Raw genomic sequence first — 27,353 nt, forward strand, 5'->3', positions numbered from 1 at the left:
CCAGGAGGCACATTTATGAAGCACCTTCTGTGTGCCTGGCTCTGTGGCAGCCACTCTACATCTGTCCTCCCCAAGCGGGAGGCTGTTATCCCCATTGTACAGATGAGGCAATTGAGGCTCCAAGAGGTTATGTAACTGGCCTAGGACACACACACCATGTGGCCAAGTTAGGATTTCAACACAGAATATCTAGTCTCAGAACTTCCTACCCAATGGGGTTGTGATGGAGTAAAGCAAGGAGGCAGGGCGAAGAGCCAGTGTCGGGTCACAAGTGGGGTGGGAGGAGGAAGGCAAGGAGGCTGCTTCTGGGAGAGGTTTTAGGTCGCTGTCCTCCAGACCAGCAACCTGATATGGGCCAAAGCAGGCTGGTATGTGGCCAGCTGGTGGTGGTTGTGGTGGTGCAGAGGGTTTCAGGCTGTCTTGAGGTTGTGAAGGGAACAAGGGGCCAGGACACTTGGTCCTCCAGGGAGGATTTGGTTTGGTTCTGGAGGGGAGGCAGAGCTACCTGTAAAAACGCCCTGTTGAGGCTGGGGTTAAGTGGGGGAGGCACAGCTTTGCCTTTAGAAATGTGGTTTCCAAAGTGGGGATGCATTTAGGGGTACAGAAGGTGATCCTTTGGGGTGTGGTAAGAAAATATTGGAACTTCTATTTATAGTTTTAAAATAATCATTAAAAATTTTTTTTCTGTTTGTGAATGGTTTTTAATATACATATTAGTTCAATAGCACAGATATAATAATACATAAATATAAACATACATGCGCTGAGGATTCCAAACTTTGTTTGTTTGTTTTACTGAGAGGTATAGCCAATAGAAAAGGTTTCCAGAACAAGACTGGCGAGGAATCGGAGGAGGTGGATGTAGAAAGATAGACTTGGGATAGCTGTTGACGGCTCCTGCTGACCATTACCGGAAGTACATTATTCAATATAGGACCAGATCTGGAAATTCGGAACACCGCTCTGAGTTTTATTTCTCTGTGCCCTGACTCCCAAAGCTCTGGAATGAACATCCACCAGAGGGTAACCTTGATTTCAGGGGAAGCAGAGACACTGCATCCTTGTAACCTCTGAGGCAAGGCAGGGAGGAAGACAGAGCTGATTACAGATTCCAGAGGGGGTCTTCCCCATCCCCACCCCACCAGCCCAGGAGGGGCAGCCCCTAACCACTATGGGATGCATTGTGGACCCTTCCAACCTGCTTCCCTTCCCAGCTACTCTGTTTCCTATCAGTAGCATCCTCATTTCTTTAGGGCCCAGCTTAGAACACTTACTGCACCTCTGTTATGGCATTCCATTATACCACCAGAAAGTGCTTTTGGCATCTGACACCTCCCTCCTGACCTCCACCCCAGACTGTGAGCTTCAAGAGATTAGGGATCACTGAAACTGGCACCCAAGCTGCTATCTGACTCAGTATCACTGAAGCTGGCACCTTGTCTGAAACAGAATAGGAGCATCTTACTCTGCATCCAGAAATGTTTCTCCCCACACTGTAACCTCATGGGGCTGTTGTGAGAATCAAACAACTTAACCATTTGTAAGGTCCTGAGCAGATGGGAGGGGCTGGCATTTTATTGTACAAGGCCCTTAATAGAGAGACACTGTTGACTGACTAATGGGGTTAAGAATAACGAATTGGGCTCCACTGCCCTAGTGGGCCAGAGTATGGGATCCCACCTTGTCTTGGGGATCCTGATTGGAATCGAAGCTGTGGGATGCTGTGGGGGTAATAGTTGCCTGATTGAGAAGTAATTAATATTGGGAAAGATGAGAAGATGGAAGGCCACTTCTCAACCAAATGAAAATATTCGAGGGATTCCCTGCCCAGAGATGGTCAGGTGAGAGTGGAGGGTAGCTTTCATAATGAGAAGGGGATGTCTTCCTGAGTTGAATTAGGAGGATCTTCTGGCTTGAAGGCAAACAGAGAGAGTTAGAAGCAGTGTGCTCCAGAAAGCCTTTTTGCTGAAGACCTACGCCTGCAATTCCAGTCTCTGCCATCTGTGGTCGCTAACTTTCTTCTCCTCCCTCAGTAAAGACAGAGGGCACCGAACAGGCAGGGCTTTCAGTAGAGTGTGGCCTGGTTCTATGGCTTTTCCCTATATCTGTACCCAAACCTATGCCCTTCAGAGCTCTGGGGAGAGCTCAGTCTTCAGGGACCCGGGACCAGTCTCCTGCTTCCAGGATGGATTCCTAAATCAAACCCATTTCTAAGATTTCCAAGCAAGCTTCCAGGATACAGTCCCTTTCTGATCTTAGGAGCCCAGTTAGCACGGAAGAGGGATAACCCCTGAATGTTACAGAGGGCAACTGGAGCGGGTGGGGAGACACCCAAGCCAGAGTAGTACAGCGGCTGGCCCCACATACTCCACATACTGAGAGAAGGGTGGTCTCTGGGAGCCTCTAGTGTTCCCGAGACCTTTTAGTATCTTTCACTAGCCGACCAGGGGTGGAGCCAGACGCTGGGCGAAGGCGGGCAACTGCGTTTAACCCTTTATTTATTTCTTGAGATGAGACTCTAAGGAAGGATAGGAGTCACTTCTTTCTGTATTCCGTAGGCAGGGTTATAGATCAGCACCCTGGTCCAGGCTTCAAATAGGGTCTCGAATGCCTTCGCGAAGACGTTTGCCCTTCTAGAAATTCGGGGATTCTATCCACCATTCGAATCCTTAAAAGCTGACCCTGAGCCGGAGGGCCTTATGGGGGTGGGTCTCCGGCTCCTTGGGGGTTTTCCCTAAACTCCTCCTGTTCTCTTGCCCAATTGAGAAGCAGGATACCGAGGAAAAGTGAAGCATGCCTGGAACTCCAAAGCGGGTCTAAACTGAGAGAAGGGGCGGAGTAATCTTTGGCCATCGCCCTTTTAAGGGATCGCTGGGCTCCGAGGGACACTAGTGGGTACAGGTCCCACCCGTGCTTCCCCGAGTGGACAGTGACCAGGGAGTCGTGGGCTGTGAGGTGTTTCTCAAAGCGCCACCTCCCCGTCTACCCACTCGCTGCTCCGAAAGGCTACTTTCTGCCTGGTTGTCCCGGGGCGTCCACATCCTCCCCTCCTCCTCTCGACTCTTAGTCTCCGCCCCCTCGCGCAGAGGAGGCCTTGCCGCTTTAAGAGCCGGGTTAGCAATTGACAAGCAATAAACGCGGAGCGCCAGCCTGCGCTGGAGCCGCCCCAAGCTAGTGGCTCCCTAGGACTCAGGTAGGCGCCCCCCGCTCCCCAGCTAGCACCTACCCCAGGGTCCCTGTGTCCTCTACGTCCAGGCACAGCACCGGGGCCCTATTCTCTAGGTCCAATCTCCCCTGGCCCCTTCCCCCAGGCCCGCCCCCTCTCTCTTCACCTCCCACCCCCTTCCTTTCTTGGGTGCTCATAGAGAGAGACCAAACCCCGCTGCCCATTGACGCCGGCCCCGGCCCCTGCGGGAAGGGCTGCAAAGTGACATCCAGAACAGAGCTGGTGAGCTGTGCGGGGACTGGGTATCAGCGCGGCCTCTCTGGGGGCCGTGCGGATTCGGGGGACTTCGGAGCTGGGCATTACGTAAGAACTGCGCTGTTAGCGCTTCCGGGGGGGGTGAGGGCGCGAGACAGAGGTTGCTTGGGACCCTGTGGCTCCCCGGTCTCCTTGGGAGGCTAACATCTCCATCTTTCCTGGGAGAGGGTCCTTGGAAGGGGCGCGCTCCTTATTCTTCCTCCCAGGCTGGGGCGGGGGGTGCGGGTCGGCACCGAGGGCCAGCGTTAGGGTCTAGAGATCTGGGAGGGGATCGGGGCCAGGAGCGAGGAGCCAGGGTCAGAAAGTTAGGTCAACTGAGAGGGGAGAGTGAGGACGGGGGCTGGGGGCAGCCATTCAGTGACCTCATCCCTCGGTCTCCCGCGGGTGCTCAAGCAGAGCCTTCTATGATGGCTCGCAACACGCCCCCCTCCCCCAAGGTCCTAGCGCCCAGAGTGTTAGAACTGGGCTCGTGGGGCGGGGGCTATCGGGTTGTCGCTGCCTGCAGCCTGTCTGGCCTCTAGACTCCCATCCCTCAATCTTTCTACCCCCTCCCCACGACCTGTGGGTCTTAAAAGCGCCTTTGTCAGACCTTTCTCCCTCAAATCTCTTTGTATGTGTATTGATGGTGGGGTCAATGGGGAGGTTGGAGGAAACCTTTTCACTGCCTACCCGTGTCACCGACCGACCCTGGGTCACGTGGATAGCCTGGAGGTAGGGGTGAGAGAGTACCGGGTGAGAGAGCACCCGGGTCTAGGCTTTTGGAAGCCGAGGTGCGAGTTTCCTAATGCCTGGGCCCCGGACATTGGCCCGGAGCCAAACTGGCTTGCCTGGCACTGCTGTTCTCCTGTGGGCACAGCCGGGCCCCGCCCTCTCGTAGGCTTGGGGTGGGGGTGGGGCAGAGCCAGTTGCCACCGCGGGAACCGACTCCCCAGGGAGAAAACCCAGGCAGGCTAGGCAAGACTTCTGGGGATAAGGATCCCCGCTGCCGCTTTCCACCCCCCACCTTCCAGGGAAGGCGGATGTGTGGAGTCCCCTCTGTCAGTATCTCTGTCAGGGAGAGCAGCACCAGCCAGGAGAAGGCTGCAGGTTCCAGGTCCTGAGGACCTGGGATGGGAAAGGAAGGGATTATTCCTTACTGCTCTCTAGGAATAGGGACAGTAGGGCTGGCACTGGGGGCACTGGCTGGCACAGCGGATCCTGGGCATTTCTCTCAGCCTGGGTGTTAGCCTGACAGGGAGTGCCCTTCCTTTCCCTGAAAGCTGCTTTCTTCCATGTCCTGGGGGCAGATCCAGGAGGAAGGGGATCTTCCCCCCACCTTTGTAATTTATGTTACCTGAGCTCAGGTGACCATCTCAGGCCTGGAAGGATGATGGCAAGAATCCTTTCTTTGGGGATGGGGTGGGAAGTTGTGGATCCCACACTCCCTGGGCCCAGCAGGCATTCAGTCCTAAAGTGGGCACTGCCAGCTGCTTCCCTCCACTCCTCCAACCCTGCTGTGAGCCACTGCCTCTTGTTGTCATGGCAACTAGGAATTAGGGTTTTCTCCATCCAGCAGCACGTGCCCAGGAAGGCAAAGGGAGGAAGGGTGGTGGGTTGCTTCCTTGGCCCCGCCCCTGAAGAATGGGGGAGCCAATCCCAGCTTGGGGAGGCCCTGGGATGGGAACAGGGGCTGTAAACTCCATACCAGTTTCTGCCCAAAGCCACCTGCTCTTCTTGTCCCAGCTCTGGGCTAAGAAGGGGAAAAGGGGGAGAGAGGAAGCCAGAGAGTCCTTGGGGCAGTACAACATCATTTCTATCAGATGGACAAATGTTTGCGGAGCACCTACACTGTGCCAGGCCTAGGACCCAGAGGCAAAATACAATAAAACAGACGTGGTTCTCGACCTCACGGAGCTTATTGTCTGGGAGCACTCATCTTTCCTGCTTTTGACTCAAATTCTGTATTCTTACTGATCCCTGTTTTTTAAAAAAGGGACAGATGGCAGGGAGAAACACTTTTTTGTTAAGAGTCATAAAACCCAGGTTTTCATTGTAGCTCTGTTTATTAGCTTTGCGACCTTGGGCAAATCAGTTAATCTCACTGATCCTCTGTCTCTGCCTCATTGGAGAAATGGGCATGAAATAGCTGCTCTTTCTGCCTCTTAGGACTGTGGGATCCTCTAGTTTCTGGGCAGTGTCCTCTTTCCTACCTTGTTGGCTGATCCTAAGGGGGAGGCCCTCCCTAATCTCTTTTCCATTGCTTTGCCCTCGCACTTTCTCATCCTCCTCTTTATCCTCCAGGATAAATATCCAGGAGAGACATTTCAGAACCCTTGCCAACCTCACCATGCCGGTTGCTGCCACCAACTCTGAGACTGGTAAGGAGGGGGTGAGGATGTCAATTTGAATCAATGGTTCAGAGGATGCCTGGCAGGGTGGGGAGCAGCAGTCAGGCACTTTCACAGGTCCCTGTGAGAACAAACTGCCCCACTCCACACACACACATACCGCTGCTCCACCCAGCCATTCAGCCATTCATTCAGGCAGCTTCTATGGCCCTGTCACCCCCCCCCCCAGGGTGGGGCTGGAGACACAGCACAACCGTCCTCCATGGAGGGCAGGGGCATGCATGCTTCACATGATGCACACTATTGCCGTAGGGCAATGGCATGGGGCCAGGTTAGAAAGTGGCCCTTAGGAGCTAGGCCTTGGAGGATGGCTATAGGGTAGAGGGACTGCAGCAGCCCAGCCTGGGCCTGAGAAGTCCTTGGTGCGGTGCCCACCAGATGGGTTGAGTAGATCAGCATGTGCTAGAGATGGGATGTGTGTGTGTGCTGGGGCACAGGAAGCTGTGCATGGAGAATTCCAGGTCAGGAAGCCTCAACTTGGTTCTGTAGGTTTTAGGGCAAGGGAACGGGTCTCCCAGACAAGTTAGGAAGCCTCAGGAGCAAGCTGCTTAACCTCTCAGAGCCTGTGTCTGTTGTGCAAAGAAGTTGATGGGAGACTCAAAGCCTATGCCAGGGAAGAACATCACTGTTCCCATTATTGGGCTGTGCTCCTAATTTGTTACCTCATTAACCTGTGGCCTAGTATCAATCACTTCCATTTTAGGACCAAGGTTTCCCCATCTGTAAGATGAGGTGATGGGACAAGATCATGGTTTTTAACTTTTGTTGGCCATGGTTTCATTTGAGAATCTGATGATCGCTGTGGGCTCTCATCATAGACAAATGGTTCTCTGCAAAAAAATCCGTATTCTACTCTGGAGTTCATGAACCTCTTAAGTACATTCAGGGACCCACAAGATGAGGCTCCCTGTGCTAGAGACTAAGGGCCCTCACAACTGTAAGCTGCTCTGGGTTTGCTCTGATTTGTCTGCCATTCCCCCTGCCTGGATGCTTTACCCTCCAGGCAGCTCTACCCTTGCTGCTCCCTCTATGAGTTGTTCCAGGCCTCCCAATTTGGTTAGAGGGACTGTCCCTCCCCTCTGAGAAAGTGAACCAAGAAAGTGAAGGCTGCTGTGAGTGGGCCAGAGCCTAAACTGTGACACATTTGTCCTCCAGGAAAAGCCTCTTTTCCATGCAGTGGAGGGACTGTCCCAATGTCTCCCAGCTTCTGCAGCCTTAGAGGGCTCAGTGCCTCTACCTCCTGTCCAGCCTGCTAGGCCCCCTGGGCACTCCTGCTCCAGCCTGCCTGCCTCCCCCACTCCCCCCACACACTGTAAGCTGCTTAGGGGTTAATGAAGCCCATCCTGAGCCTGTGATTAAAGGCCTTTTAATCTGGGGCCACCAGTAAATCCATTAATAGTGCCTGGCAGGGGTATAGAAGGAGAAGGTCCATCAATTTGGCTTCCTTGATGCAGGCCACTTGATGGGGGCATGGTGGAGTGGGTGGGGGACAGGGCAGGGAACCCATGGCTATGGGGCCTGCTTCTCTGAGGGCTCCTGAGGCCCATGTTTCCCTGGGTGTTGTGCCATGAGCTGCTTCTGCCTTCCCATATCCAAAGGAAGGACAGGAGCAAGCTGCTTACCCTCTCGGAGCCTGTGTTTCCTCTTCTGTAAAGAGGTGATATACGACTCAAAGGCTATGAGTCTCTTAGTCCTTCCTGCAGGCAGCCCTCTGTGCCCACCCCAGGCTGGATCGGCTCCTGGCCTCAGAAGTCGAATAGTGGGTTCTTCCCCTTCTCACTCTGTGGCCGTTATACTTCCTACAGGCCTGAGAGACAGCTGCACCCCTGCCTCTGAGGTCAGGTTCACCTTCCCCCTACCCTCTTCCTTCCCTGGAATATCCCAGCCTTGTGCTTCACAGAGAATGAAGCTAGCAAGGTCCTTTTCCCACCCTTTCCCGTAGGTCAACATGGTCATTGTCATTGTGTGTGGGGGGGAATGGGGTGGGTGTATTCCTCTTGCAGAGAAGGTTGGGGAAAGAGTTGGGAGGAATGAGAGTGATGGCATGGGCTGATAGTGGAGAGAATTTGCCTCTGGAGTTTCCAGATCTGCAGCCTTGCCTTCCCTTCCCCCTTTACCTCACTCCCTTTTTTTCTTTGAACCAAGGCTGGGGTATGGGCTGCTTTCAGGTGAAGCTGTTCCTTTAAATCTCTCTAGCATCCCAGGGTTAATGTCTTGGTGTGTAATCGCTCTTGTTGCCATGGTAATCAGGGGTGCAAAGCAACCTGGTGCCACTCCTCAGGGAATGGCTGCCTGGTGGCAGTGCCTGGTGATGGCCTCATGGGTACCGGGTTTCAGAAGAATGGAGGCACTGGGGTCGGGTAACTGTCAAGTCTCTCCCTCCTGCTCACCCTTGTCTCTGATGAGAGAATGCGCCCTCACCTTTTACCTTCCCCAATTCTAAAATGCCTAACTTGCCCACTAGTCATCCCTTACTCAAGAGAAGGAGCTAATGGGAGATGGGGGCAGGGGAGAAGCCGCTGCTGAGATGTGGGGTTCAGAGGGCTTGAGGTACCCTTCCTCACCCACAGAGGTGCCATCCCCCCTTGCCTGCTTTTTCTCGGTGTTCCTCCGCATGCCACAGTGGTACCACAGCTCCAGGCGGAAGACTGAGAGTCATTATCGGGGGCTTCCTTTAATCCTGAGGGGGTCATTGTAAAGGAAATTGGGGCTGAAGAGGGGACAAAGAATAGAGGTTGGAGGGCACGGGAGGAGGTGGCGTGCGGATGTATTAGAGGAGGAACTTTCAGAAGAGGGGGCGGGAATAAGGTGGGACCAAGTCCCCCTTGGGTTTCGTGCCACTGGACTGTGAGCACTGCCCCAGATCTGAAGGGGCAGCACACTTAACCACCCCTGACCCTTTCTCCGCCGCCCCCTCCCCACTCCCTCTAAACCGAGGGGGATCATCAGGCCAGCAGTAGGGCCTGGACTCTCTTTCCCACCGCCTCGCCCCACCCGTATTCTTTGGCCAATCAATAAGGCGGTCAGGGCGGCTGAGCCTTGTATTGGCTGATTCTGCAGAGAGCCCTCCCTGAGTCCCGCCTCCTCCAGCGCAGGCCCCCTCTGGCTGGGAAAGCAGCCCACTGCAGAGTGGGGCTACTACTCCGGGATCCCCGGGCCGGGTTGAGGGGCAGCCATGGCGGGCAGCCCAGGCAGCGGGGCCTCCTCGGAGGGTATATCCTTGGACTCCAATGAGGAAGCTGACCTCCGAAGGGAAGGTAGGGAAAGGCGGGGTGGGGAGGCTGGAGGGAAAGCTGACCCTACAAGGTTTGGGGTATCTGGAAAGGGTACCCTAGGAAAGGGCTTCCTGGAGCATAAGGATCTGGCGGCATGGCCCCCCCCCCAGGAGAGCTGGCGTAGGTCAAGGGAGCCAACTCCCCTGGCTGAGTCCTCCCTCATGGCTAGCAGGCTGAGGAGTCTGTATGTGGGATGATTAGAGAGGGTGGACTCTAGGATATCCTGCAGAGTGAGAAGCGTTTCTGCTCTGGCCTCTTTCTGAACCCACTAAGGGCCTTGCAGGTCTCTGACCAATGAATGCCAAGCCCAGGCCTGGGCAGGAGGGGTCTGGAGGGCAGGCTGGGATGTTGTTTCTGGAGAAGATGGGGTGAAGGTCGGGGGAAGAGGGCAGGAGTCCAGGAGTCCCTGAACCACGTCTGCCAGCTCGTTTCAGTGCCCCCTCCTTTCCATCCCCATTCCTTCCTGGAGGAGGGGGCACTGACAAGAGCTGTGAGAGGTGCCAGGGATGTATCTACCCCTCCTTCTCCATGGCTTGGGAGCTGTTATGCAGATGTAGGCGTGGGTGGAAGGGTGGCAGAGTAATGATACTCCCTGCCCATCTCTGCTCTCATCTGGGCGCACTCTGCTTCTCCCTTCCTTTCCCCAGAACCTGTCACAGCCAGGAGCTTCCTCCTCTGTTGGTGGGTGACTACAACCCCCACCTCAGATCTCATCAGCCACTGCTGGGGCCCAGTGTCAGGTGTTCTCATGTCCATAACCAAGTTATGTCCGTCCCAGGCTGAAGGTTTGGTGATGCCCCGAGATGACTTGGTCTGACTTCTGCCCTTGGGTGCTCACAGTCATCCCAGGCCCCAGGGTGCTTGTTTTCCCAGCTCCTGCCAATGTTCTGGGCCTCAGCTTTAGCTTCCTATGATCTATATTAATTTCTCAATGATTATAGATCATTGCCAGAGTTGAATGGCCTGTAGACACCATCTAGTTCTTTCCATCGAGGGAAAGACTGAAGCCAGTGAGGGACAGTGACTTGTGCAAAATCACACTGGATTAGTGGCACAGCTTGTACTGGATACTGCGTAGGCCCTGGCTTCCTGTGTGGCTGCCTGCTTGACCCCAGTCCTGCAAAAGGGACATGGTCCAAGCACTGTCTCTCATTCCGGATTCTACCAGGTGCGGGTGGCTGAGTCCTGGGGCTTCAGCCCATTCAGAGGTTGAGCGAAGAGCCTGTGATTCTCTGATTCACAGCAGAAACTGGAACCTGATGCCTGCTCTCCTTTCTCCTTTCCCCCAACCTCAGAGTCCACTTTCTGATGCCTGGAGCCCCCCACCTGCCCGTGCTGGCATTACTTAGAGCCTAGAGAAACAGGCCAAGGAGACTCCTCGCTCCCTCCCGGGGCCTTTGCCCCAGGCATTCCCACGCCTGGCAGGGAGGAAAGTGCTGCGGGGGAGGGGCTATACTCTGTGGGTCATGGGGTGGGAGGGGTGGGGTTGCTGTGGTGTGTTTTGGTCTCCTGTGCTCAGCTGGCATCTGTGTGTCTCACTGCTCCCCCCTCCCCCTCAGCCATGCAGCAAGTCCTGGACAACCTGGGATCCCTCCCCAATGCCACGGGGGCAGCAGAACTGGACCTGATCTTCCTTCGAGGCATTATGGAAAGTCCCATAGTAAGATCCCTGGCCAAGGTATAGTGCTCCAGGGAGGTGGGAACTGGATCCAGAAGGCACAGTGGAGGATGGGGTGTTAGCCACATGGGGCCTTAGGAATGAGGCATGTGGCACTGGAGACCCCTAGAGGGGGGTATGTATGAACATCCATGCCCAGATGATGAATCTGTGCCACCGGAGGTTAGGGGGGCTGCCCCATGCCTGGCTGGTGAGTGTGGGGTCATGCACAGGTGGGTGGGTGTTTGGTGACAGCCAGTTTATGGAGGGTATGATGGAGGGGGGTATGTTTGTGCGCTGAAATCTCCAGAGTTCATTCATCCTGTCTATCCCTCGGTTGTTGGGCATTTTGTACAGGTATCTTTTCATGGTCACCTGCCATGCTTCAGGTGGGGAAAAGACTCACCAGAAGAGAAAGTTATAAAACAACTGGGTAATGGCAGTAATAGAGGCAGAAGCAGTAGGCATTTTGGAAGCATAAAGGACAGATGCCTAACCCAGCCCAGTTGGGAAGGGAAGGCTTCCTGGAGGAAAAACCACTTGAGCTGAATCAGGAAGAGTGAGGAAGAGGGGGAGGGCATTCTAGGCCATGGGAAGAGCTTGAGCAGAAGCAGAGGTGAGAAGCAGAATATACAGGGGACTGGAAGTGTCACTGTGAGGCTGGAACTTCAGGTGTGAGAACAGAGAGTGTGAGCTGCAGAGATGCTAACAGGTGGTGGAGGGCACTGGGGACTGTGCCTGGGCATTTGGGCATTGTCCTGTGAGCAACATGGAGCCTTTCATGGGTTTTAAGCAGGGGTGTGATGACAGCATATGGGCATTTTAGAAACACCCCTCTGGCAGCCACATGGAAAATAGTTGGAGGGTTATGGCTGGAGTTGGAGAGACCAGAGCTGAAGATGGCCCTGAACTAGACCTCTGGTAACAGAGCTTGAGGGAGGGGAGGATGAAAGAAATATTTAGAAGTAAATTGGTAGTACTTGGTGTTGGTTGTGGAAGCTGAGGGGTGGGGGTAGCTAGGCACCTGGGATTATGCAGAGGGCAAGTATGGGGCTGGTGCTGTCTTCTGAGAGAAGCAGCATGGACAAGGGGAGGGGCAGACGAAGAAGGAGCCCCATCTCTTGAGGAGGAGGAAGGAGAGAAGGCAAGAACGGTGCCAATAGCTGTGTTGGAGGCAAGGCTGGGATGTTCAGATTTCCCAGGGAGGGTGGGGCATTGTCTGCTGGGAATTAGGGATCAGAGGTTGAGCAGGAAGGTGGGGGAGATTTGGAAGTATAGGTTCAAATAATCACTGAAGGGGAGGAGAGAGGGAACCCACCAAAGCCAGAGAGCAGGATCAAGGGCCTAGACTGTCTGTTGTAGGTGCCAGATTTCCCAGGGTAGGAGTGGCTCAGTCCAGAGACTCAGATAAAAGGGTGGCTTTGGTTCAGGGCTTGTGCTGGATGGAGGCTGTGGGAGGCTGAGATGCAGGGAACAGTGTTAAGGGGTCAGGTGAGAGCAGCTCAGAGCATCCCCTCTGGGGCCCAGGCTGGGAGGGGAGGAGAGGGAACCAGGAGGAGACAGAAAGGCAGGAAGAAAATGGAGGTGAAGGCCCGGGGGCTCTCTGAGGTCACAGTGTTTGGGGAGAGAGTGTATAGCTGGAAGAGAAGAAGGCCGGGTCAGAGAGAGGGGGGTGGAAGGTGAAAGATTTCCAAGGAGGACAGTTCTGGGAGATGACATGACAATCTAGGGTGTGGCTGCAGTGGACAGGAGGTCACCCATGCTAAAGAGGTCCAGGAATAGAAGGCTTGGGTGAGGGATGGGGGGTCTCCATGGGCATTAGAATTTAGGGTTACAGCAGGCATTGAGGTAGAAAGGAGACTTAGACAGTCAGTCCCAGGGTCTTCAATGAATGGTGGTGTGGTTGACCAGGAAGTTGGCAATGATTTCAATTGCAAGGAGGGAGAGGGTGATATAGCCAGGTGTGTGTGAGGGTGGGGGGTGGGGGGCGGGTGTTCCATAGAGTGGGGATGGGGACTGTCACAAGACAGTTGTGGCAGGCCCTGGCATGGGGTATGGAAAGAGACCATACCCCACTAGAAGGAGAGAGCTGCCACAGAGGACATTATGTCCCAGGGACACAGGCTGCTCACGTTATCATACGTGGAATGGTAAAGACCTGGGATGTTGTTCATGAGGAGAGATGAGCCATTGGACTGGAGCTCACAGGGAGGACTCCACTCCTATAGTGAAGCTGGAGTGAGAGAGATAGCAAAGCAAGACAGGGCCCTAGAAGAAAGAGAACCCGGGGGAGGGGGGTCACTAAGAGACTCTGACCAGGGGACGTGATAAGCAGAGGCTATAGGGGTGGGGAGCCCAGAGTCAGTTAACCTTTGCTGGGTAACAACACACCCCAATGCATAGTGGCCTAAAACAGCCATGATATATTTCTCATGATTTTGTGGAACAGTTGGGTGGTTTTTCTGGTCTGGGTTTGCTGAGTTGGGGCTGGGTGTTCTAGGATGGCGTCACTCACATGTCTGCTGTCTCAGCTGGGAAGCCTGCAGCATCTAGGATGGCGAGGTCTCTCATCCTCTAGGAGGGTGGCCCTGGTTTCTTTACATGGTTGTCTCAGCAGCAAGCAAGGACAAGCCCCAAATCCCAAGCACTTTCCAAGCCTCTGCTTGTATCACATCTGCTAATGTCCCATTGGCCATGGCAAGTCACATGGTCAAATCCAGATTGAAGTGGTGACATCACCTTCTGGCACACCACTCCCTGGGATTTCTTTCAGCTTTTGAACTGTTTAATTATGAGCCTGGGTTTCAAATGAGAATTCCCTGTCTTCTGCCAAGATCAGAGAGGTTGGAGTGGGAGGGCAGAGGGAAAACCTTTCAAAGAAATAGCTGTGTGGCGTTTCTGCATTTGCAGTTGGCTTACATCTCTGGATCAGAAGCTGGCAGATCTAGGTATAGGCTCTACCATTAACTAGTTGTGAACCTGGCCCAAGCTTCTACTCTATAATGAGCTTGAGCCCCTGCTGTGTTGAAGATGATTTTCTGAGCAGAATTAAACAAAAGGTTACCATAGAAATTCAAAGCCACTCTGTTGGCTGTGGAGCCTGGTACCAAGAACATGCTTTCTAAAAACAAGTGCCCAGATAGTGCTCCCTGTGAGGGAGCTCAAAGAGTCAGGAACCTTTGACTGGGGTCCCTGATGTACATGGATGAGCTGCATGCTATTAAGGAATTCATTGTACCCATCCAAGCCTCACATACTTTATTGGGAAATTGGCTTTAATATTATTAATCTCACAGGGTCGTTGTGACTTTTAAATGGGATGGTATTTTGCAAATGTGCAGCTTCACCATCGGACATGTGTTATACCCCACGGCCCAGCAATTCTGTTCCTAGGAGAAACTGTCCCATGTGCACCAGGAGACACTGATTGGAATGTTCATAGTGGCACTGTCCACAATGGCAAAAACCGGAAATGAACCGGATGCCTCCCCAAGAGTGAGGAGATGAATGAAATGTGGGGCATTCACACAGTGGAAGATAATACAGCAGTTAAAAATGAATGAATTGGGCCGGCTGAGTGGCGCGTTGGTTAAGAGCTGGCTTGGGACGCCAGAGGGCCCCGGTTCAGATCCCACATGTGAGGGCCAGTGACACTGCCCTCTACAGCTAAGATGCTGAACAACAGCTCAACCTGGAGCTGGGCTGCCGTGAGTCGCCGGCGACAGCATAGGCTGCAGCCCCTGTGGCAGTGGGTTGCCATGGGCTACCATGTGTAGCCAGCAGCCAGCATGAGCGGCCAGCAGCCGCAGTGAGCGGCAGTCCAGAAGCCGGCAACTGATCTGCCTCACTCGGGAAGAGCGCAATGATGGTGCCAACTTGGGTGCCAGTGAAGCAACGTCCTCCACAACTAGACTGAAGAACAAAACAACAACTTGTCTGTTCCCCTTCCCCTAATTCCCCAATTAAAAAAAAAAATAAAAAAATGAATGAACTAATGTGATGTGGGAAAAAAGAATGAATCATAGCAAAACAATGTTACAGTAAAAATACTATTAAGTGAAATATGTTGTCTCTTAATATGAAAAAGGAGAGTAAATCTTAGCAGAATAATAGCGGGTAAAAAAAATAGTAGGTGAAATAATTTAAAAATAATTGAAAAAATTATGTTACGTAGGAAAATTAATGTTAAGTGAAATTTTAGTAATTTAATAAGATTAAGTGAAAAAAATCAGGCCCCCCCACCAGCAGTGATATGTAGCATAATTCCCTTATTTTAAAGGTAAAAATAACAACAAACGATATCCATTCTAGGAATATGTAGTATACATATAGACACACTAAAACTATGTAAAATAGGAAGCTAGAGCATGATGAACATGAACTCAAAGTGGAGGTTTCTGGGAGTGGATGGGTGGGTGGAGCATGTGGTTAGATGTAGGATATTGTCAAGATCCTCATTTATGGTTTGAATGGTGGGTTCTTAGATCCTTGTTAAATTATTACAAAATTATCTCATTTAATACAAAGTAATTAAAAGGAAGCCATACACAAACCAATAGTGAGAACATATCATGAACTAAGGATATGATTAATCCAATTTTGAGTTTCCAAAGTCCCAGAAAAGTGTGTTGCAAGTCATGATACAGGTTGGGAGCTCTCAGCACTAGTCACTCAGCTGTTCAGATCAGCCTGCTGTAATGTTTCTTTTGTATTAGAATGGTTAAGTGTTTAAAATGTCCTCTGGGCCAGGAAGGTTGAACTTGGAGGGCTACGCTTTTATATCTATGGGCAAGATGTCCAGGGTCAGCCACAGGAGGAGGAATGGATCAGCCTGGGGGAGGGTTGTTAAATCAAAGATGGGGGGTAAGTGGCTTAGGAGATGTCCTGGCTTCCTGCATGGCCAGAAACGTGTCCTCCCCATCAGTGGAGCGGAAGATGCTAAAGCTAAAATGGGTGACTTCTCTGCTCACCTCATGTCACCTCGGCCAGACTAGCTCCTTTAGCCTAAAAGAGTCTGGCCAGGGTAACCATGGTGATATGGTTGCACGCCTGAGTGCCTTTGTTCATTCTTGAAACACAGTTCCTGGGGCCCTGGACAGACTCCCAGCAACAGCCTAGACTCAGTGGTAACAGTCAGGAAGCTCCACAGACTGAGGATCATGTAAGGTTCAGTGGAGGCTTCTGGGGCATGTCCCTGCCCTCCAGCTTCTGAGGAACATCAAGGCATAAGGAGCCTCTGAGTGTTACTCCTTTTTCCCTTCAATTGTCTGTTTCCCCAGCAAGAGCACTCTGCCCAGTCCAAAAGCTGCCTACCTGCATGGAAGACAGTTTAGGTGACAGTAAGGCCAACACGCCTCCCTATGTGGGATGCTATTCCCCTGGCCTGTTTAGGGAAAGGAAGGCAGAGAGGAACTAGTCTTTATGGCCTACCTGCTGTGTGCCAGGCACTGTGTCCATCTAACCAACTCCTCAGAGTATCCCTGCGAGTTGTTATTAAAATCTCATCTCATGGGCTTGAAAAACTTTCTATTATGGAAATTTTTAAAAATGTCTCCTGAACGTCCAGCATTCATTGTCCCCCTTCAACATTTTAACAACTCATGAGCAATCGTGTTTTATCCATACCTCCTTCTACTTCTCTCTCTCCTGAATTATTCTGAAGCAAATCTCAGACATAATTTTATCTGTATTTCAGTGTGTATAATTAAAAGACAAAGATTCTTTAAAAAGTAATCACATTATCATTATCACACATAGAACATCAAAATAATTTTCTTATGAATTTTTAATAAATGGTATTTGGATAACTGGATAGTCATTTGGAAAGATTTCAAAGTAGATCTATACCTCACACCATACATCAGAATAAACTCCAAGCAGACCAGAGATCTAAATGTGAAAAAATGAACCATACACATCTTAGAAAAAACATGGATTTGTGTATGGGGAAAGCCTTTTTTTTAAACTGTGCCTCAAAATTCAGATGCATAAAATATTAATACGTTTAATTATATTTTTGCACTGACAAAGGAAAACCATAAGCAGAATCCAAAGACAAATGAAAAACTGGGGGAAAATATTTACAAGGTATTTTGCATGCTAAGCCCAACACATAAAGGGCTTATCTTCCTAACACAGAGAACTTCTTAAAAATTAGAGAGAGCAAACCCAGACCTGATAGAAAAATTGGCAGAAGACATGAACAGACAATTCACAGAAAAAGTTATACAGACGGCCCTCAAACATATGAAGAGATGCTCAACTTTTCTCAAAAAGCAAAATGCAAATTAAGCCCCACTGAGATAATTTTTCATCCATGTGATTGGCAGACATTCCAAGGTTCGATCACACACTGTGGTGGCAAGGCTTCAGGAAAGTCTCTCATCCAATGCTAGTGGGAGGGCAAAGCAGCCAAAGCCCCACAGAGGAGAGCCTGTAAATATCTAACAAAACCATATATGTATTTACTGCTTGATCCAGCAAAACTTCTAGGAATTTACATGAAAGATCTCCACAGATTCAAAACAGCTATGCCAGTGTTATTCATTGCAGCTTTATTTGTCATAGTAAAATATTAGAGACAACCTAAATACCTGTGGAGACTGGTTGAATAAATTATGGTACTCCAGCCATGCAATGAGTCGAATGTAGTAATTTAAGTAATAATAATAATAATAATAATAATAATAATAATAATAATAATGGAAGATCTGAATGGTGCAGCATAGAGTGCATATGGGCATATTGCTAAGTTAAAAAATAAACCAATTAAACAAAAAAACCCAACGTATCAAAGAGTGTATATAGTGTTCTACCTTTTATGTAAGGGTCTAAAGTCAGGGTTTGGGGGTGGGGAGATGCCTGGCGGCTGGTGGTGGGGCACAGCGTGATACTCCAGGGCTCTTGGGAACCATCATTTCGTACCTGTTCCGCTTCCACTCCCAGGCCCACGAGCGGCTGGAGGAGACCAAGCTGGAGGCTGTTCGGGACAACAACCTGGAGCTGGTACAGGAGATCCTGCGGGACCTGGCACAGCTGGCAGAGCAGAGCAGCACAGCCGCAGAGCTGGCCCGCATACTCCAGGAGCCCCACTTTCAGGTTCTTTCCCCCTCCCCCTGGGGTGGCGACTGGGGCAGGCTGCTGGGGGAGGGGCTGGCAAGCAGTTGGAGCTGGGATGGGAAGGCCCCGCAGGGCACACTGCCCCATAGTTCCTCTCCTTCCCACCCCTTCTTCAGTCCCTCCTGGAGACACATGACTCGGTGGCATCGAAGACCTATGAGACACCACCCCCTAGCCCGGGCCTGGACCCCACATTCAGCAACCAGCCGGTGCCTCCCGACGCTGTGCGCATGGTGGGCATCCGCAAGACCGCTGGAGAACATTTGGTGAGGGTGCCAGGCCGGGCCAGAGGTGGGGTCTGGAGCGGAGATTGAGAGTAACCAGTGGGGGTCAAACCCAGTCAGGAGAGGGATGAAGATGAAGATCGGATCAGCTTTGCCCAGGGACCCGCCCATGCAGACACTGTGCATCAAAACTGCATACATACATGTGCCAGAACCCTCATCATTCTGTCCACTTTCCTTCTATTAGTGTTCCTGTAAGTGAAAATTTGGGCAGAGGATAGAAGAGAAGTCTGTGATGGCGGGGTGGAAGGGTGGGGAATAGGAATTGGGAGGGAGGGGGGAGGTTACTGGAGATTCCATTAGAAAATTCTGAGGTAGAGCAGTTGGGGCCTCATGCCTGCCCTTGGTCCCCCAGGGCGTGACGTTCCGTGTGGAGGGCGGTGAGTTGGTCATCGCACGCATTCTGCACGGGGGCATGGTGGCTCAGCAAGGCCTGCTGCACGTGGGTGACATCATCAAAGAGGTGAATGGACAGCCTGTAGGCAGCGACCCCCGCGCGCTTCAGGAGCTGCTGCGCAGCGCCAGCGGCAGCGTCATCCTTAAGATTCTGCCCAGCTACCAGGAGCCCCATCTGCCCCGCCAGGTGGGTCCTTCCACCAAAGTCCCTACCCAGCACAAGGCCCAAGGGGTAGTTGAATCTCCCAGCTGTCAGGGTCACAGGCAGGCCCCGAGATGGGATCCCCTCCTTTTCAATGCTCAAAGCAAGATAGGGGGCGGGATCTGTGTGTGTGTGTGTGTGTGTGTGTGTGTGTGTGTGTATACCCAGCTGCCTACAGGCCTAGCCTGTGGTGTACATGCACGTGCTTGTGTTTTTGCCCTGGTCTTGGACACTCATGCGCATATGCAAGAGATGTGGGCACATTCAAGGCTTGGGGTACCTGGTTGTGCAAATGAGCACCGGTACTGTGTGCAGCTGTCTGCGTGCCTGTGTGTATGCTTGGGTACGCACGCAGAGTCTGATTGCTAGGAGTCCTGTACAGCTGCCTCTGGGTTGGTGGATTGTGGAGGTTTGGCTGCTCTGCTCACTTTTATTGGCTCTCTAGCCATCTGCCAGAGCCTCCTCCTCCAAGGGGAGGAGGTGAGTGGACTCAGGGATCCTGTATTACCTGCCAGGGTCTCGTCCCTTACCCGGTGATCCCGCCTCTTTGGTGGGTGGGGCCAGGGCCCCAGGCCTGAGTAGATCCCCAATCCCTTTGTCTGAGTCCTTTTGTTCTAGATGCAAAGGGAGGCTGGTACCAGGGAGGCTGGCCAGGCAGGCCTGGGGACATTATGCCTTTAGAGGGGAAGTGCCAGGGCCTCTGTCATCTTTGTGAGGGAGCGGGCAGAGGGCTGACTGTGTGATACTTCTCCTAAGGGGTGGGGTGGGGGGAGGGGTTCGTGGAGTGGGGGATAGGAGAGGGCATGTCCCCTCCAGCCTTCTCCTGCTTCTTCCCTTGACCCTTCTCTGATCCCGTGCTCAGGTGTTTGTGAAATGCCACTTTGACTATAACCCGGCCCGTGACAGCCTCATCCCCTGCAAAGAAGCTGGCCTTCGCTTCACTGCTGGGGACTTGCTCCAGATTGTAAACCAGGATGACGCCAACTGGTGGCAGGTGAGCCCTAGGTGCCATGCAGTCTCTGCAGGTATGGTGTGTGGAGAAGGTGAGGGTTTGGAAGGTGTCCCTCCACTCAGGCATAGCTTTGCCCATGTCCATTTCAGGCATGCCACGTAGAAGGAGGCAGCGCTGGGCTCATCCCCAGCCAGCTGCTGGAGGAGAAGCGGAAAGCCTTTGTGAAGCGGGACCTGGAGCTGACACCCACCTCAGGTATAAGCCCCCCTTCTCCCAACCTGGGATCCAACTGGTCTCTGCCTGGCCTCACTTGCGCATCTCTCTGTGACCAGGGTCCCTATGCGGCAGCCTTTCAGGAAAGAAAAAGAAGCGAATGATGTATTTGACCACCAAGAACGCAGGTGAGTGTTGGCGGTCCCCCTCTCCCTGCCCTCCTCTAATATGGCACGCCCCTTCCTGCCCCTGCCAATGGCATGCACATGCTCTTCCGATCCTGATGCTGCCAGTCTTGTCCCTAGACCCTCCCCAGTTTCTCCTTGATGCCCCTGGCCTCTGAGAGCCCTTACACCTGACGAGCAGTGCCATCTCCTTGTGTCCAGAGTTTGACCGCCATGAGCTGCTCATTTATGAAGAGGTGGCCCGCATGCCCCCTTTCCGCCGGAAAACTCTGGTGCTGATTGGGGCTCAGGGCGTGGGCCGGCGCAGCCTGAAGAACAAGCTCATCATGTGGGATCCAGATCGCTATGGCACCACAGTGCCCTGTGAGTGGGAGCTTTGCCCTGCTGGGTCGGGGGCAGCGAGCAGGGGCTGCCTTGGGAGCCAGGGCTGCGTCCACTGAATAGATGCTGCTTGGGCACCTGGTCAGGCAATGCTTTTGGGTGTGCGGTGTGGGGCATGCTCTTTCTATGGGTTGATGGGGGAACTGCAGGCTGGGAGAGGTGTTGGGGAGCTGTCCCTTGAACCTGTGGCCAGGTGGGCTGGACTGGCCTTGCCTTTCCTTGTCTCATGTTTCACCTGCTAACAGCCCAGCTGTGAACCCATGTGAAACAGGGCTATGAGCTGGGTGTGGCCTTGTGGAAGATAGGGATTCTTGGTGACAGAATCCGTGGGGGTGGTGAAAGCTTCTGGTTCCTGGAGGCAGGAACCTGAATGCTGACCCTAGATTAGCTTGACCTTGCTGTGTGACTTTGGGCTGCACATTGTCCTCTCTGGGCCTCAGCCCCCACGCCTGTGAGCTCTGGGTTGGAGCAGTGATCTCTGAAGTTCCTTCCGATATGGACGTTGTGAGTCTCCGTGTGTGTGCCAGTGGTGAGGGTGAGGGCATGGTGTGTGGGAAGGCAGCAGTGCTGAGAAGGTGGAGGGCAAGCTGCACCCCCAGGGCTGTATGACACACATAGAACACCTGCATGTGTGTCTGAGGTGGTGTGGCCTGCCTGTGCCCAATCAACCCCCTCCTTCCCCCTAGACACGTCCCGGCGGCCCAAGGACTCAGAGCGGGAAGGCCAGGGTTACAGCTTTGTGTCCCGAGCAGAGATGGAGGCTGACATCCGTGCTGGGCGCTACCTGGAACATGGCGAATATGAGGGCAACCTATACGGCACACGTATCGACTCCATCCGGGGTGTGGTTGCGGCCGGCAAGGTGTGCGTGCTGGATGTCAACCCCCAGGTACCACCTGGCCTGATCCTTTTCATCCAGCCCAATATCCCCTCTGGGTACTCTGCTTCCCCCAGCACTCCCCCCTATATTTCCAGGCACTTGTCTCCCAAACACCCCCATGTAACCCCTCAACTACTTCTAGGGACTCAGCCCACCTAGACCCTTTTTCTCAGTCTCCCAGATCCCCCACTCCTCTAGTCTCCTCCGGTTACTCCAATCCTCAGCCACCTGGCAGCTACTCCTCTACCATTCATCCCCAGGACTCATGTCCCAGATCCCAGGTCCCTCTTTCTTATCCATTCCCAGGTACCCATCCTCACCCCCATCACCCCAGATGTACATGGGCATATACTCCCTGACCCTCCTTTCCTGCAGGCAGTGAAGGTGCTGAGAACAGCTGAGTTTGTCCCTTACGTGGTGTTCATTGAGGCCCCCGACTTTGAGACCCTGCGGGCCATGAATCGGGCTGCACTGGAGAGTGGGGTATCCACCAAACAGCTCACGGTGAGGGGCTCTGAGGTGCAGTGGGAGGGGTCTGATGTCTGCCTGGGGTAGGAGGGGGCAGGTCAGAGCTAATGAAGAGAAGAAGGTGGCGTTGGGGAAGGGGAGAGGTGCCCACCCAAGGTATCAGCAAGGGAGGACTTGTGATTCCTGCTGTAGGTTTGGAAACAGAAGTCTGAGTGAGGCAGTGAAGTACCCAGATTCTCACAGAGTCAGGGACACAGCCAGCCCGGGGAGCAGGAGCTTCTGCCAGGCCCACTGCTCAGGCTATTCTGTGGGGGTGGAGTTCTGACCAAAGGGAACCCAGAGGGCCAGTGGGAGATCTTTGGGCAAAGGCAGACCAGGTGGGCTCAGGGCTGTTTACAGCTGGGGGAGAGGCTGAAGGGAGGGAGGAAGACAGAGGCGAGAAACCTGGCTGGAGGGACGAGTTAGAGTCAGGGAGGAGGCAGCTCTGGGAGGAGAGATTTCAGGTCAGGTGTTGCACGACTCCAGGGTATCCTCCTGTCAACCGAAAAAAACATCCAAGCCTAGAGAGAAATTTTATGAGTTTATTTGAGCCAAACTGATGACATATGCCCGGGAGTAAGATCTCCAATGCTCTGGAGAATAACAGTTTGTAGTTTCTTTTATACATTTGGAATTGAGGAAGGAAAGTAAAGAAGATTACATGAAGGTGGGAGAAAGCAAGGCAGGGATTTTACAGATTAGTTACTATTATATGCTCTCTTGAGGGTGGTCATGCTTTAGAAGGAAGGTTCTCAAAGGGGGCATTTCAAAGATGTATTAGCCTACTAGACGCACAGAAACAATGGACAGGGCTTGCTTGAGACAAAGATAAGCCTTTTACTAAAGAAGTTATATGCCTGAGGCGTGATACCCACCCTGACCTGCCCAGTTAAGAATTTATGATCAGATTGCTGTGTGAAGTTGCTTTCCATGGAACCCCTTTTTTTCTCCCACACCCCTCCAGGTAGGTACCCCTTGGAGCAGCCTTCCCCGAGAGGTGTAGGTTTGCAGAGCTCTGAGCGCAGGGGTCCCTCTGCTGGCCTCTCCTGGTACTGCAGCTCTCAGGTCCCAGTCACAACGTTGCTTGGGCTGTCTGGGCTGGGTTCCTCTGTTGCACTGCCTGCCGCCCCAGCCACAAACACGGCCGACTTGTGCCACTGAGACACAGCTGGGCCAGCCCTAGAGCACCCGCCTCGGCTTATTTAAGTCAGTATTCAAGTTTGCTTCCCACCCCTGCCTGGCCAGCTTGGACTGGGTCTGGCGTGGGGGTTGCCTTAGGCACTTGAGGGTACCCTAGTACCAGGTATGGCAAGTGCCTCTCAGGCTGCCTAGGTAAGGGGGTGGGTGTGCCTAGTCAGACTGGAGGGAGCACTGGCTTTGGAGTCAGACAGACCCTGTGCAGTCACTGGCTGGCTATGTGACTTCTTTGTACCTCGGTTTTCTGTGTTGTAAACAGGGAATAATTAGTCCTGCCTTGCAGAGCTGTAGTGAAGATTATGTGGGCTGCAAAGAGGTTAGTGCCATGTTTGGCACTTACTAAACGCTATTTCCTTCCTTCCTTCCTCCCTTTCACCCATCTGTCCACGGTTGCAGAAGAGCTGCCTTGGGGCATGTGGAGAGGGCTTCCTGCCTCCCTAGCCAGGGAGTCTGTACCCACCATGGTTGGGTTTTGGGGAGGCTGCTAGATGGGGCAGGCTGTATGTGTCCCCCTGATGATGGGAGTGAGCGGGGGACACTGACTGGTGAGAGGTTCCCTTGTGCCGGCAGGAGGCAGACCTGAGACGGACAGTGGAGGAGAGTAGCCGCATCCAGAGAGGCTATGGCCACTACTTTGACCTCAGCCTGGTCAACAGCAACCTGGAGAGGACCTTCCGTGAGCTCCAGGCTGCCATGGAGAAGCTGCGGACGGAGCCCCAGTGGGTGCCTGTCAGCTGGGTGTACTGAGCCTGCTTGCCTGGACCTTGATCCCTCTGGGTTGTGACCCAGAACCCTGAATCCATCCTTCTCCAACCATGACTCCCAACCACAATCCTTCTCTCCCATCCCTGGCGCTCTGGCTCTCCCTGGGTAGCAGCTCCTAGTGGGCCCTAAGTCTGGCTTCAGCACAGAGGCATGCACTGCCAGGGAGGTGGGTGTTCATGGGGTACCTCTGTGCCCAGGTGCTGCCCCCTCCCGATGCCCGTTAGCCACCAGATGTCCCTCTCTGAGGAACAAGCTAGTCCCAGGAGTGTGCCTGAGCACTTCCAAAAGGCTCAGTCCAGAGAAGAGAAAAGCTGCTTTGGGACCATGTGGTCAGTAGGTACACTGCCCTCTGTCACCTCTCTCCAGTCACCTTTTCTCCTCTGGATTGACCACACCCACCCCATTCCTTGGGCTCCTCCCACCTCTCTCCCGTTATTTCCTAGGAGCAGGCCCTAGGCGGTTTCCATGTGGTCCGGGGAGTGCATAGCTCCCTAGCAGCCAGGCAGGCCTGGGTAATGGTGCCAGCCTGGTGCCATCCTGAATGCTGCAGGAGCCAAAGCTTGAGCCAGTTGCCACAGCCAGGGAGCAGCTCTTGGCTCCCTCGGAATGAGGCAGGGTCCCACAAGTGGGACACTGCCCTGTCCTTCCTCATCCACAGCTTTTCACTGCCGAAGTCTCTCCACAGACTTCTCCAATGTGCCCCTAACAGGTCAGCTTTGCTTCCCAAAGGACAAGGCTGGCAGGGGGCAGTGGGCTCCACCCAGGTCAGGGTGTGTTGGAGGCTGACTCCTGTGACAGACAAGTAGCTCAGTCTCCAAGCTCTCCATGGCCCATGGTGGGGACATGTCTGGCTCCCTGTCCATGACCATTGTCCATTTTGGTCTTCTCTCTGGCCAGGTCCAAGTGGCCCACTGGCATCAGGGCTGCATGTGGGGCTGAGGAAGGATGTGGAGGGGACTTTGTGAGCACTGGGCCATGGAGTATGGGCTTGGTGAAGGACATTTGTGCTCTTCTTGTAGTCCAGCTCCAGGGGGCGCCATCCACACTGTTTCTGCGATTCTGTGGTGCCTGATCTGTTTCTGCCACTGGCGTGTGTGTGTGTGTGTGTGTGTGTGTGTGTGTGTGTGTGTGTGTGTGTGTGTGTGTGTGTCAGGCTTGGCTTTTGGAGAGGAGCAAAGGGTGGTTTTGCTTTGGAGGTCACTTTTTGAGGCCCCTTTTTTGGGGTTCCCAAAATGTCTTATGAGACCCCCCCCCATGTCTTATGAGACCCTTATCCCACATTCTAGAGCCTTGGCCCTCCCAGATGTCGTTCTCCAGCTGTCCTATTGTCCCCTGACCTAAATGCCACTCTCCAGTCCTTGGGGAGGGCAATTGTGTAAAATAGGAAAATCCATTTTAAGAAAAGAATGCTGTCCTAGACTTCCCCAGGCATTTCATTCCTCACCCTTCTCTGTGACCCTTCCTGGGGTGAGCCTGTCCTTGCGGGGCGCCACCCCAGCCCCTCTGCTTCCGGGTCCTTCTGAATGTCTAATCAGTGTTCGCTGCAGTGTCAGCCCAAGCTGACCCCTGTACCACTGTGTGCCCATTTCCTAGGGAAGGGGAGGGAGAAGAAACAGAATATTTATTACAAAGTTAGAAATATATTTATTATACTAGGGATCTCATTTGCATAGGATATGTAAATGAGGTGTCAAGGTCAAGCCTGGTCCCATCTCATTTGCATAGCTCTGCATCCACTATGCAGTGATCATTATACCCCTTTCCCTTTTAGTCAGTGTTCTTTCTATTCTTAATTCAGCTCTCCCTTGCACCACCCTCACCCTCAGCCCAGGGGACTGAGAAGAGGAGGAAAATTGGGTGTTCGCCTGCTGGCCTGAGGCCATAGTGTCTTTGCCAGTTCCCACCTCACTTGGGGGACTTCGGAGTGGAGGCAGCCAAGCATCCCCCTTGGTTAACCTCCAAAGCCCCCTGACCAAAAGATAGGGGTGGCGGTTGGGCACCTTGGTGGGGCGTTGACACCTGGCGTTTTAGGGTGAATCTTCAGTGTTAATGCTGTTCTGGCACCTCACCTCCAGTGATGCCCAGGGGACAGGGCTGGGCCCCTCCTCTCCTGTCTTCATCCCTTTCTGAACAGCGTACTACCTCCCCTGCCTAAGCCCCACTCCTTGGACCGGGCTGGGTCCAGGTTGGAACAGGTGTGTGTGCCCACCGTGTTAGCTCCGAGTCTGTCCTTTCTCCTCCCACTGTGGACGCTTGTATTTGAGGGACCTCAGGATAATGACCGTGCCCGTACTGTCCACACTTAGTCTCAGCCCAGTTGCCCTTCCCTTCTCTCCTCCTTCAGCCATCCAATTCCTGAACTCTCTCTCTGACTGGTTTTCTTTCTTTTCACTTGATTAAATGTGAAAGCAAAGGCCTCTGGTCTCTGTCTGTCTTTGGTTGGGGTCAGGTGGAAAACTTCTGGAGAGGGTGAGAGCAGGGGAGCACAGCACAGATGATGATTCTTTAGCAGTGTCGGAGCGATGTGTCTTGTGTTCTGTGATTTTTTTCCCCCCGAAATTTCGAGTCCTGCTATTCTACACTCTCTATCCCGAGAAGAGGCTTTTTCTAAATTATTGCATCCAGTAGTCTGGGAGCATTCGAGGGAGCCAATTGACTCAAGGACTCCATGGCTAAATCTATTTAGCTTCACCTGGAACTTGCTATGTGGCCTTTAGCAGGTTCCTCTACTTCTCTGGGCCTTGGCAAGTATGTATGTATGTATGTATTTATTTATTTACAAATTGAGAAACCCATGTTGGCCATTGAAGATGGGCAGTCCTGCCGCTTTTGCACAAGTCTTAGGGTCCCACACTCAGATTCCTGTGGCACCCCACTGTGGCATCCACAGCTGAAAGGCCTTTTTTTTTTTTTAAGATTTTTTTTATTGGGGAATTGGGGAAGGGGAACAGACAAGTGGCTGTCCTTTTGCTCCTCAGTCTAGTTGTGGAGGACATCGCTTCACTGGCCCATGTTGGTATGATCATTGTGCTCTTCCTGGCCGAGGCAGATCAATCGCCGGCCATTGGATGGCCGCTCACGGCGGCTCACGGCAGCTCACGCCGGCTGCCGGCCACTCACAGCAGCCCAGCTCCAGGTCGAGTTGCTGTTCACCATCTTAGCTGTAGAGGGTGCAGAGTCACTGGCCCATGTGGGATCCAAACCGGCGGCCCTGTTGCTCAGAGCTTGCACTCCCAAGCGAACTCTTAACCAACAAGCCACTCGGCCAGCCCTGAAAGGATTTTTTAAAACAAAGGGTTTATTGGGCCATACTGTTAGTCAGAAAAGGACCTGGGGCATGAACTCTAACCACCAGCTGCATGGTTAGGTGCAGAAGGCCATATGTCTACCATCCTGGAGTTGGTGAACACTATTTATGTTATGGTTGGGGAAGAAAGATGTAATTTGTTTGAAAGAATTTACATTGGCTACA

At 52.9% G+C, this 27,353-nt stretch overlaps 1 protein-coding gene across 5 annotated transcripts; it reads left to right on the forward strand.

Moving 5' to 3' along the window:
- The first annotated feature begins 3,099 nt into the window (after nucleotides 1-3,099).
- MPP2 (MAGUK p55 scaffold protein 2) lies at nucleotides 3,100-26,298 on the forward strand. 5 transcript variants are annotated; one of them, XM_019665674.1, is made up of 14 exons: nucleotides 3,136-3,193; nucleotides 3,366-3,448; nucleotides 5,762-5,838; nucleotides 10,703-10,821; nucleotides 17,746-17,898; nucleotides 18,036-18,185; nucleotides 18,559-18,786; nucleotides 19,664-19,795; nucleotides 19,903-20,008; nucleotides 20,086-20,154; nucleotides 20,353-20,514; nucleotides 21,219-21,421; nucleotides 21,788-21,916; nucleotides 23,687-26,298. In XM_019665674.1, exons 3-14 carry the CDS (start codon nucleotides 5,808-5,810, stop codon nucleotides 23,861-23,863), a joined length of 1,659 nt encoding a protein of 552 aa, XP_019521219.1. In that variant the 5' UTR covers nucleotides 3,136-3,193; nucleotides 3,366-3,448; nucleotides 5,762-5,807; the 3' UTR covers nucleotides 23,864-26,298. The 5 variants fall into 5 exon arrangements, with proteins under 5 accessions (XP_019521218.1, XP_019521222.1, XP_019521221.1 ...); XM_019665673.1 differs by lacking the exon at nucleotides 3,366-3,448 and having other exon boundaries at nucleotides 3,100-3,193; XM_019665677.1 differs by lacking the exon at nucleotides 3,366-3,448 and having other exon boundaries at nucleotides 3,100-3,193; nucleotides 21,219-21,394.
- Nucleotides 26,299-27,353: the final 1,055 nt, after the last annotated feature.

Source organism: Hipposideros armiger, unplaced genomic scaffold, assembly GCF_001890085.2.
Source record: "Hipposideros armiger isolate ML-2016 unplaced genomic scaffold, ASM189008v1 scaffold_447, whole genome shotgun sequence".
Classification (NCBI taxonomy): domain Eukaryota; kingdom Metazoa; phylum Chordata; class Mammalia; order Chiroptera; family Hipposideridae; genus Hipposideros; species Hipposideros armiger.

What these genes read in the sequence shown, in the direction of transcription:
- MPP2 (XM_019665673.1), top strand. Translation starts at nt 5,808, where the DNA reads ATGCCGGTTGCTGCCACCAACTCTGAGACTG. An exon ending in TCCAGGAGCCCCACTTTCAG is followed by an intron (nt 17,899 to 18,035) that starts GTTCTTTCCCCC and finishes CCCCTTCTTCAG; the next exon opens with TCCCTCCTGGAGACACATGA. An exon ending in TGCTGGATGTCAACCCCCAG is followed by an intron (nt 21,422 to 21,787) that starts GTACCACCTGGC and finishes CCTTTCCTGCAG; the next exon opens with GCAGTGAAGGTGCTGAGAAC.